This window comes from Biomphalaria glabrata, chromosome 6 (assembly GCF_947242115.1).
Source record: "Biomphalaria glabrata chromosome 6, xgBioGlab47.1, whole genome shotgun sequence".
Lineage (NCBI taxonomy): Eukaryota > Metazoa > Mollusca > Gastropoda > Planorbidae > Biomphalaria > Biomphalaria glabrata.
The window spans coordinates 7,035,040-7,047,500 of record NC_074716.1 but is presented as its reverse complement, the minus strand read 5'-3'; the positions used below and the strand labels follow the sequence as shown (position 1 = coordinate 7,047,500).

General features: G+C 37.2%; 1 protein-coding gene across 1 annotated transcript in view; it reads right to left on the bottom strand.

The window, feature by feature from the left end:
• The window catches only part of LOC106058584 (uncharacterized), a 26,395-nt gene extending 14,889 nt beyond the window's left edge, over positions 1 to 11,506 (bottom strand). The window contains exons 1-4 of the mRNA XM_056033687.1: positions 10,523 to 11,506; positions 2,698 to 2,869; positions 2,410 to 2,542; positions 548 to 753 (exon numbers count right to left, since the gene is read on the bottom strand). Coding sequence (XP_055889662.1) covers positions 548 to 753; positions 2,410 to 2,542; positions 2,698 to 2,869; positions 10,523 to 10,696 — 685 coding nt within the window. The 5' untranslated portion in view covers positions 10,697 to 11,506. The remainder of the gene's footprint in view (positions 1 to 547; positions 754 to 2,409; positions 2,543 to 2,697; positions 2,870 to 10,522) is intronic.
• Between the last annotated feature and the right edge of the window lie 955 nt (positions 11,507 to 12,461).

The window sequence follows — 12,461 nt, the reverse complement described above, 5'->3', positions numbered from 1 at the left end:
GAAGGCGCTCAACATAAACCCAGCCACCTGCGAGACAGAGGCACATGACAGAGCATCATGGCGTCGCGCTGTGAAAACTGGCGCACAGGTTGCTGAGGAAAAAAGAACAACGCTGGCAGAAGAAAAACGCCAGAAAAGAAAAGCAAGACAAACGACACTAGCTCCAGCTGGAATAACCTGCCCAGTGTGCAGCCGAACATTCCGGGCTCACGTAGGTCTCACCAGCCACATGAGGAGGCACAAAACCCCAGTGCAAATCCCTCAGCCCCCTGGATGACAAAGTGGTCATCATCGAACCACGATGGACGAACTATATATAGTTGAGTAAATCGATCTTTCTGGATTGTTTTCGTCAGTGATAGTAAGCTCTTTCAGCTTCCCATACTATCTTGAGCCTACATTACGTATAAAGATGTGCTTTATTTCAATGTGACCTAATAATACTGACGCACATTATGTTCAGGCGTAGTTTTATACTGTCGAGCGTAACACTATCCACACGCATGTGACACATAGATAGGGAAATTTTGTTCTACAAATGACTTACTTCTTATGAAGTAGACAGCTCTAAAGCCTTGATCGCCTCCATAAGTCCCTCTGTACCTGACAGTAAGTCTGCTTGATTTAGAAGCTTGATATTTGGCGGTATAGTCATTAGAGCTACATAGTGGACCTCTTAGCATCGTAGAGTCTTCTAATACTTCTACATAATTGTAACTACAGTAGAATGTATTCATGTTCACTTCAAGTATCCTAGAGAGAGAAATTTTACACGGGATAACAGTTTGAGAACATTGCTTTACTTTGTATCTTAGAGATTATAATTAAATATGTATATACACCATGGGCGTAGCCAGTGGGGGGGGGGGGCGGCGGTTCAAGCCCCCTGCCCCGAAAAAAAATCTTGGCTACGCCCATGATATACACTTAACATCAATCAAAATATTTTTAAGGTGTTAAATTATAGTACTTAATTTTTTTTTAATTGAAGATTTCAATTCGCCGTTTTGATTTAATTTAACATTTTATTTAGATTAATATTTGTTTCACCCTACCTTTCAAACTTTTTATCCTTTAAAACAGCAACTATTTTATTACAATGTAAAACTAAGGCGCTACTCTCAATTGAAATGTATTTTAGTAATGCACGCTGCTACCATAGGGAGGTCTTACTTTATGCTTCTGAATTATGCAGTATGTTGTAGAATACGTTTTACTTGGGGCTAAAAACCACATATTTTATACCAACATTATCTATGTCCCACTGGACTATAGTGTTCGAGTTGACCTCTTTAGTCTGACAATGTAGCCACAGTCGCCATTGCTAGCCATTATCGTATTATCTCCGGTATTTTATACCAACATTATCTATTCAAATTTTATTTTCAAACATTAGCGTTTATTTTGTACCGATATAAAAAAAAAAGTAAAGTTCCCCTTTCAGACCTTGTGGTCTAAAGGGCAAATGCTTCTGTGGCCTTCGGGTAACGTGGGTGTCATGTGGCCAGCACAACGACCAACCGCCTTTACTTTTCCCCAACAAATGTCAGGTACCCATTAGAGCTGAGTGGACTCAGAGGTGCCCAAAGATCATGAAAATAAAGACACAGATTGTATAAAATTAAAATAATTTCCTAGATAAATGGTAGTTTATCCTATCGAATAATTTGAATTCTGATAAAGTGGCCCCTACTACCGATTAATATGTCTATAACGAACTGTTCTTTAACGACGTACACCTAAAACGTGAAAGCATTCTTCATCAATATTCAACATTGGGTATTGAAATTATTAGGCGCCTCCGCGCTGTGTTTTGTGCAGGTAAGTCTAAACACTGAAGTAACGAAGTAAGACAGCCGAAAGTCCAATATAATTCAGAACGTATTTGAGGCTGATGAACAATGTCGAACAAGAAGTTTAGTACTTGAAAAAAACCCTCAAATGTCGTCAAGCTAACCCTAACCCTAATCTCTACTTCCATAAAACCTGCTTCTCTCTTAAGCCGTCATAATCATTCTGTGTCTCCTTTCGTTACAATTTAAATCCTAGTTTTGTTTGTAATCGTCGCGTCACTTTCTCTAACCAAAACTTAAACCCGTTGAGATGAAACAAATAACTTTTCGCGCCAAATTCACTCCCCCCCCCCCTTCCCAGTAATCAATCAATAGTTTTTGTTGTTATTCCAATTTGTAATTTTACTAAAAAGATTAGTTATAATACACAGTCTAATACTACATTTCGTGTTTGCAAATAATACTAAAACGGGTCGTTGCGCTGACCACTAGACAACTTTGTTAACCCTGGGTCACGGAAACAGATGACCTGTACATCATTTGCGTCATAGATTGCCAGGTCAGAAAAGGGGTACATTACTCTTTTTACTAAATACTAAAATGATTGACAATTTACACCAATGTGACGTATGTGTCCGTGTCTCCAATGATGTCCCACTGGACTACTACAGTGTACAAGTTGACCTCTCTTGTGCTGACAATGTAGCCACAGTCGCCATTGCTAGCCATTATCATGTTATCTCCGGTACCTGAGAAATAGTATGCTATAGTTACCTGACTTCTATAACATTATAATTTATTATTAGAATCAACAAAGACATATCTATAACTCTGCGATAATACAGATATATATTCTGGTATAATATATACTTAAAAGTTTAATACAAATCCTTAAAGCTCTTACTTCTAACACAAAAACCAGTTTTTGAGTCCAAAACAGAACCAAAAGGACATGAGCAGGTTGTATAGCCACAGTACTCGGTCAAACATTGGGTATTATCACTGCATGAATTCCCATACATTTTTTTCCCCGTTTCTTGCGTGAAACATTTTGTATGTGTTTCTGAAACTTTGAACTGAAAAATACAGAATTTTTTTAAAGTTAAAAATACAGCACAATGTGTTGATATTAAATGTTTAGTGTAAAGGGGAATGTGGGGCAATATAAGATACTTAATTTTAAAGAGTTATAAAACATTTTAGTAATACGTTTTTACCAACCGCTACTATAAAATGGATTCAGTATATATGAAATAAACTTTCTACTAAATATTAGTTGGATTGAAGTATTACCATATGGGTTATAGAAATAAATATAATCATTTTAGAATCCCATATTGCCTACCTTGAATTGGTAGTATGAAATACCATAGCCAATGTCAGAAAATTATTGGTAAATAATGATTTTGTTAGATACCAAAATAAGGGAGGTAGCTTCTTCATTATTGAAAGATAAAATTTTGAGTGGGGAGTACTTTACCTAAGATAAGCTAATGTTGTTTATAAAAGGATTTTTAAAAACTATTTTTGGCTTGTTCTACAATCAAGATATATTATAAGATCTACATCCTCTTTAAAATAGTGAACAAAAGTGAAATAATGAGACAAGAGAAGGTCATGTCGCTAAAAACAGTGATACCTAAGAAATATCATCGCAGACTTAAATAATCAAAGCTGTTCTAAAAGTATAGAAGAACTGAGGTTTCAAGAGTAACATAATCACATTTGGGTAGCGTGGTCGAGAGGCTAAGTGCGATTGAACTGGGCTTGGCTTGGCTACCTACAAGCAGAAATAACCGAACTGTACAGCCTGTTCAAGATAAATATTTTTTGGTTATCAAGCCAATTTATTTTTCCTTCGAAAAATTGTAACTGTCTAACTACAGTTTTCCCCGTGTGGCCGACGAACTAGTTATTCTTTTCTCAACGAAATACATCAACAATCAAGTTTCTAGGAAAATCGTTGAGGCCGTTTTCGAGAACCGTGTCCACCCACGTTTTAGATTTTGCCCAGAAAGTTTGCTCACCCATTTGAAATGTGTGACTAGAATAATTATAATAACAGGGGAATGAAAATAACAGTTGAAATTTCTGAACAAAAAAAACCTCAACAAACATATACTGCAATGAAGCACCTGAAGTACCAGTTAACAGTTGTCTGGTCACGTGGTACTTTACAAATAAATATAAAAGAATGCGATGGAAACTAAAATGCACCATTTTGTTACTCATTTAGTTCAATGATCACTACAAACAGCGAGGTCCTTGCGAACGCCGGTATGGACAATATAGAGGGATTTCTTATGGTCCAACAGTTACGCTTGGTAGGGAACGTATCCCTTATGGGGGACGAATGTATGCCAAAGTCAGTTTTTAAGTGAGCTGAAAGGTGGTCGTTAACAGTGGGTTAGTAGTAGCGTGCATATATCATTGGTTAGTAGAAATTGGTTACAGTAGCGTGCATATATCATTGGTTAGTAGGAATCGGTTACAGTAGCGTGCATATATCATTGGTTAGTAGAAATTGGTTACAGTAGCGTGCATATATCATTGGTTAGTAGAAATTGGTTACAGTAGCGTGCATATATCATTGGTTAGTAGGAATCGGTTACAGTAGCGTGCATATATCATTGGTTAGTAGGAATCGGTTACAGTAGCGTGCATATATCATTGGTTAGTAGAAATTGGTTACAGTAGCGTGCATATATCATTGGTTAGTAGGAATCGGTTACAGTAGCGTGCATATATCATTGGTTAGTAGGAATCGGTTACAGTAGCGTGCATATATCATTGGTTAGTAGGAATCGGTTACAGTAGCGTGTATATATCATTGGTTAGTAGGAATCGGTTACAGTAGCGTGTATATATCATTGGTTAGTAGGAATCGGTTACAGTAGCGTGCATATATCATTGGTTAGTAGGAATCGGTTACAGTAGCGTGCATATATCATGGTTTAGTAGGAATCGGTTACAGTAGCGTGCATATATCATGGGTTAGTAGGAATCGGTTACAGTAGCGTGCATATATCATTTGTTAGTAGGAATCGGTTACAGTAGCGTGCATTTATCATGGGTTAGTAGGAATCGGTTACAGTAGCGTGCATTTATCATGGGTTAGTAGGAATCGGTTACAGTAGCGTGCATATATCATTTGTTAGTAGGAATCGGTTACAGTAGCGTGCATTTATCATTTGTTAGTAGGAATCGGTTACAGTAGCGTGCATTTATCATTTGTTAGTAGGAATCGGTTACAGTAGCGTGCATATATCATGGGTTAGTAGGAATCGGTTACAGTAGCGTGCATTTATCATTTGTTAGTAGGAATCGGTTACAGTAGCGTGCATATATCATGGGTTAGTAGGAATCGGTTACAGTAGCGTGCATTTATCATTGGTTAGTAGGAATCGGTTACAGTAGCGTGCATATATCATGGGTTAGTAGGAATCGGTTACAGTAGCGTGCATATATCATTGGTTAGTAGGAATCGGTTACAGTAGCATGCATATATCATGGGTTAGTAGGAATCGGTTACAGTAGCGTGCATATATCATGGGTTAGTAGGAATCGGTTACAGTAGCGTGCATATGTCATGGGTTAGTAGAAATCGGTTACAGAAGCGTGCATATATCATGGGTTAGTAGAAATCGGTTACAGTAGCGTGCATATATCATTGGTTAGTAGGAATCGGTTACAGTAGCGTGCATATATCATTGGTTAGTAGGAATCGGTTACAGTAGCGTGCATATATCATTGGTTAGTAGGAATCGGTTACAGTAGCGTGTATATATCATTGGTTAGTAGGAATCGGTACAGTAGCGTGTATATATCATTGGTTAGTAGGAATCGGTTACAGTAGCGTGCATATATCATTGGTTAGTAGGAATCGGTTACAGTAGCGTGCATATATCATTGGTTAGTAGGAATCGGTTACAGTAGCGTGCATATATCATTGGTTAGTAGGAATCGGTTACAGTAGCGTGTATATATCATTGGTTAGTTGGAATCGGTTACAGTAGCGTGCATATATCATTGGTTAGTTGGAATCGGTTACAGTAGCGTGTATATATCATTGGTTAGTAGGAATCGGTTACAGTAGCGTGTATATATCATTGGTTAGTTGGAATCGGTTACAGTAGCGTGTATATATCATTGGTTAGTAGGAATCGGTTACAGTAGCGTGCATATATCATTGGTTAGTAGGAATCGGTTACAGTAGCGTGTATATATCATTGGTTAGTTGGAATCGGTTACAGTAGCGTGTATATATCATTGGTTAGTAGGAATCGGTTACAGTAGCGTGTATATATCATTGGTTAGTAGGAATCGGTTACAGTAGCGTGTATATATCATTGGTTAGTAGGAATCGGTTACAGTAGCGTGTATATATCATTGGTTAGTAGGAATCGGTTACAGTAGCGTGTATATATCATTGGTTAGTTGGAATCGGTTACAGTAGCGTGTATATATCATTGGTTAGTAGGAATCGGTTACAGTAGCGTGTATATATCATTGGTTAGTAGGAATCGGTTACAGTAGCGTGTATATATCATTGGTTAGTAGGAATCGGTTACAGTAGCGTGTATATATCATTGGTTAGTAGGAATCGGTTACAGTAGCGTGCATATATCATTGGTTAGTAGGAATCGGTTACAGTAGCGTGTATATATCATTGGTTAGTTGGAATCGGTTACAGTAGCGTGTATATATCATTGGTTAGTAGGAATCGGTTACAGTAGCGTGTATATATCATTGGTTAGTAGGAATCGGTTACAGTAGCGTGTATATATCATTGGTTAGTAGGAATCGGTTACAGTAGCGTGTATATATCATTGGTTAGTAGGAATCGGTTACAGTAGCGTGTATATATCATTGGTTAGTTGGAATCGGTTACAGTAGCGTGTATATATCATTGGTTAGTAGGAATCGGTTACAGTAGCGTGTATATATCATTGGTTAGTTGGAATCGGTTACAGTAGCGTGTATATATCATTGGTTAGTTGGAATCGGTTACAGTAGCGTGTATATATCATTGGTTAGTAGGAATCGGTTACAGTAGCGTGTATATATCATTGGTTAGTTGGAATCGGTTACAGTAGCGTGTATATATCATTGGTTAGTAGGAATCGGTTACAGTAGCGTGTATATATCATTGGTTAGTAGGAATCGGTTACAGTAGCGTGTATATATCATTGGTTAGTAGGAATCGGTTACAGTAGCGTGCATATATCATTGGTTAGTAGGAATCGGTTACAGTAGCGTGTATATATCATTGGTTAGTAGGAATCGGTTACAGTAGCGTGCATATATCATTGGTTAGTAGGAATCGGTTACAGTAGCGTGCATATATCATTGGTTAGTAGGAATCGGTTACAGTAGCGTGCATATATCATTGGTTAGTAGGAATCGGTTACAGTAGCGTGCATATATCATTGGTTAGTAGGAATCGGTTACAGTAGCGTGCATATATCATTGGTTAGTAGGAATCGGTTACAGTAGCGTGCATATATCATTGGTTAGTAGGAATCGGTTACAGTAGCGTGCATATATCATTGGTTAGTTGGAATCGGTTACAGTAGCGTGTATATATCATTGGTTAGTAGAAATCGGTTACAGTAGCGTGCATTTATCATTGGTTAGTAGGAATCGGTTACAGTAGCGTGTATATATCATTGGTTAGTTGGAATCGGTTACAGTAGCGTGTATATATCATTGGTTAGTAGAAATCGGTTACAGTAGCGTGCATTTATCATTGGTTAGTAGGAATCGGTTACAGTAGCGTGCATATATCATTGGTTAGTAGGAATCGGTTACAGTAGCGTGCATATATCATTGGTTAGTAGGAATCGGTTACAGTAGCGTGCATTTATCATTGGTTAGTAGGAATCGGTTACAGTAGCGTGTATATATCATTGGTTAGTTGGAATCGGTTACAGTAGCGTGTATATATCATTGGTTAGTAGAAATCGGTTACAGTAGCGTGCATTTATCATTGGTTAGTAGGAATCGGTTACAGTAGCGTGCATATATCATGGGTTAGTAGGAATCGGTTACAGTAGCGTGCATATATCATGGGTTAGTAGGAATCGGTTACAGTAGCGTGCATATATCATTGGTTAGTAGGAATCGGTTACAGTAGCGTGCATATATCATGGGTTAGTAGGAATCGGTTACAGTAGCGTGCATATATCATGGGTTAGTAGGAATCGGTTACAGTAGCGTGCATTTGTCATGGGTTAGTAGGAATCGGTTACAGTAGCGTGCATATATCATTGGTTAGTAGGAATCGGTTACAGTAGCGTGCATTTGTCATGGGTTAGTAGGAATCGGTTACAGTAGCGTGCATTTATCATTGGTTAGTAGGAATCGGTTACAGTAGCGTGCATTTATCATTGGTTAGTAGGAATCGGTTACAGTAGCGTGCATATATCATTGGTTAGTAGGAATCGGTTACAGTAGCGTGCATATATCATTGGTTAGTAGGAATCGGTTACAGTAGCGTGCATATATCATTGGTTAGTAGAAATCGGTTACAGTAGCGTGCATATATCATTGGTTAGTAGGAATCGGTTACAGTAGCGTGCATATATCATTGGTTAGTAGGAATCGGTTACAGTAGCGTGCATATATCATTGGTTAGTAGAAATCGGTTACAGTAGCGTGCATATATCATTGGTTAGTAGGAATCGGTTACAGTAGCGTGCATATATCATTGGTTAGTAGGAATCGGTTACAGTAGCGTGCATATATCATTGGTTAGTAGGAATCGGTACAGTAGCGTGCATATATCATTGGTTAGTAGGAATCGGTTACAGTAGCGTGCATTTATCATGGGTTAGTAGGAATCGGTTACAGTAGCGTGCATTTATCATGGGTTAGTAGGAATCGGTTACAGTAGCGTGCATTTATCATGGGTTAGTAGGAATCGGTACAGTAGCGTGCATATATCATTGGTTAGTAGGAATCGGTTACAGTAGCGTGCATTTATCATGGGTTAGTAGGAATCGGTTACAGTAGCGTGCATTTATCATGGGTTAGTAGGAATCGGTTACAGTAGCGTGCATTTATCATGGGTTAGTAGGAATCGGTTACAGTAGCGTGCATTTATCATGGGTTAGTAGGAATCGGTTACAGTAGCGTGCATTTATCATGGGTTAGTAGGAATCGGTTACAGTAGCGTGCATTTATCATGGGTTAGTAGGAATCGGTTACAGTAGCGTGCATATATCATGGGTTAGTAGGAATCGGTTACAGTAGCATGTATATATCATTGGTTAGTAGGAATCGGTACAGTAGCGTGCATTTATCAGTGGTTAGTAGGAATCGGTTACAGTAGCGTGCATTTATCATGGGTTAGTAGGAATCGGTTACAGTAGCGTGCATTTATCATGGGTTAGTAGGAATCGGTTACAGTAGCGTGCATTTATCATGGGTTAGTAGGAATCTGTTACAGTAGCGTGCATTTATCATGGGTTAGTAGGAATCGGTTACAGTAGCGTGCATTTATCATGGGTTAGTAGGAATCGGTTACAGTAGCGTGCATTTATCATGGGTTAGTAGGAATCGGTTACAGTAGCGTGCATATATCATGGGTTAGTAGGAATCGGTTACAGTAGCATGTATATATCATTGGTTAGTAGGAATCGGTACAGTAGCGTGCATTTATCAGTGGTTAGTAGGAATCGGTTACAGTAGCGTGCATATATCAAGGGTTAGTAGGAATCGGTTACAGTAGCGTGCATATATCATGGGTTAGTAGAAATTGGTTACAGTAGCGTGCATACATCATTGGTTAGTAGGAATCGGTACAGTAGCGTGCATTTATCAGTGGTTAGTAGGAATCGGTTACAGTAGCGTGCATATATCAAGGGTTAGTAGGAATCGGTACAGTAGCGTGCATTTATCAAGGGTTAGTAGGAATCGGTTACAGTAGCGTGCATATATCATGGGTTAGTTGGAATTGGTACAGCTAGAGTATGCAGTCATAAAGGTGTCTATGGACATTGCAACACCAAGCTATATCCGAACTGTATAACATAAAAAAAAAAAAGATAAATTGAAAAAAAAAATCCATGACATTAATTCGGTAGGCTAAACAATATCAAACTTCGGATTCAAAGTCATTTAGATGTTTTTAAATGACAGAACACGGGGTTAGTTCATTTTGGAAACGATTTTTATTTAAAGGAAAGATGAGCATCGCATTGCACAGGACGCAATCTTGGCATTACAGAAGGAGGCAAAGAAGGATTCGAACACTGTATCCGTGGTCTCAACACCTTAATATGCATACTTTCAACCATACAAGTAGCTCAGTCTGAATGCAGTCTATAGAAATATGTCTTGCGTTGATGATATTAAATAAACATCGTTTGAAATTATCTTATGGCACAAGAAGGTAAATGGATAAAAAACGAAACCACAAAAGAATTTTTAAACAAAAAAAAATATTTCCCTCTGATATATTTATATAACTGTAAAGCATGGAGACAAATGTATTATTTAGTTTTCTCAGAAATTGACGTGTTTCTTATAATATTACCTAATATGTTGATTACAAGAATGACAAAGTAGGTCAGCCTGGCCGACCAGTAAAAGCAAGTCACGTTGAAGCAGACGTAACGTTTGCAGACGAAGAGATATTTGAGTCTTAGTTCTGATAGAATCAATAAATGTACAAGATTTGAAACTGTATCAATACACATATAAATGTGTTAACATATTATGTTTACCTTAAGAACGCATAGCACGATGTACAAAAGTGTGCCCATTTTCAGCTCCATTCTTCTGCCAGTCCCAGGAAACAGATTTACTTCCTTACCTGGAAACATAGTTTGTTTTTTTGTTTGAACACTCCACAGAAAAAAACTATTAAACTTGTCTGTGTATGGGAAAGGGGAAAACATGGGAAAAGGGGGGGGGGTGGAGATACCAGAAACACGTCGCCAAGCTCAACTCGGCATTATAGAAATGATATCATCTTTGGTTACTGAAGCGTGAAGAATTTCTCATTTAGTTTACATCTGTATGGTTGCCTTTGTGCCAGAAGTCCTATGATTTAGTTACACACTGCCCATAGTTGGCACAGTTAGCTTCTAATAAGTCCCTTACAATACTTTTAACTTGACGGAATAATGGACATTCCAAATACATATGTTTCTCGTTATCAGCATTTTCTAGATGACATCATTTACATTCACGGACATTTGCCCGTCTTTTAACCATAGGGGTCATCCCAAAGATAAGTCTATAAGTTATCTCTCTAGCTATTGGTGGGATATGTTTGATGTGTAGGTTTATGAGTGTGCCCTTTAGTTCTGTCACCCCAAGAACTCTCCCCCACTTAATCCTATTCACTAGGCTTTCTTGTAACAGCTTTTTAAGTGTTGTGTATGATTCTTTGGTTTTGTTGTGTATTAAATGTTCATTACCAGGTAAAATTCTTGAGATAGATCTGAAAAATGGATGAGTGGCCGTACCAAAATAGTGAGGAGTGTCATTGTGTATTGGAAGAAGACTACTTAATCTTAAACCATAATAGTAAATTGTCAAGAGAAAGTTTGTTGAGTTTCTAACTACCTGACCTACAAATTTTAGCCTTAGCGAATGTATATTTCTTTTTTTTTTTTCACTTCAGTGGTACTTATATATTATCATGCGACACAGAGACAGAAAGAGACAAAAACGAATAGAAAGAGACAGAAAACTTGAGCCTTAAATACAATTAGACTCACATTCTTTTTTTTTTTTTTTTAAAGGAAACCTCAGAATTTGCGCTATTCAGTTTTGGCTTTATCATCATGTGAATCCTTGGGCCTTACGCCTCTTTTATATGCCTCTTTTATGGGCTATCTTGTTTTTTTTTTTTTTTTTTTTTAAAGGAAACCTCAGAATTTGCGCTATTCAGTTTTAGCTTTATCATCATAGGAATCCTTGGGCCTTGGGCCTCTTTTCTTTGCCTCTTTTTTGGGCTTTATGTGCCTCTTTTTTGGGCCATCTTGCCTCTTTTGTGGGCTTTTTTTTTTTTTTTTTTTTTAAATATGTTTTTATTTGTAAGCTATCATAATTCACAAGTATTAAATCATAAACAATTGAAAAGTGATTAACCTAAAAATATAATAACAGTAATAGAAATATTATTTAATATCAAAGACATACTACGTAATCAATGAACCCCCTAAAGACAGAAAAATGATACAAGTATACTCTACACCAGAACAATCAACACAATATCAGATATCCCTGACCCCCAACACCCTATTTCTGAAAAACTACCTGAGCATTGTACAGGTATATGAAAATCAAACTAGATAATTCTCTACCCTAAAGTCCATTATTTTTCTAAATATTAATTCCAAGTGATTTTTTTTTTTTTTTTTTTTTTTAAAGGAAACCTCAGAATTTGCGCTATTCAGTTTTAGCTTTATCATCATAGGAATCCTTGGGCTTTATGCCTCTTTTCTTTGCCTCTTTTTTGGGCTTTATATGCCTCTTTTATGGGCCATCTTGCCTCTTTTGTGGGCTTTTTTTTTTTTTTTTTTTTTTTTTTTTTAATATGTTTTTATTTGTAAGTTACCATAATTCACAAGTATTAAATCATAAACAATTGAAAAGTGATTAACCTAAAAATATAATAACAGTAATAGAAATATTATTTAATATCAAAGACAT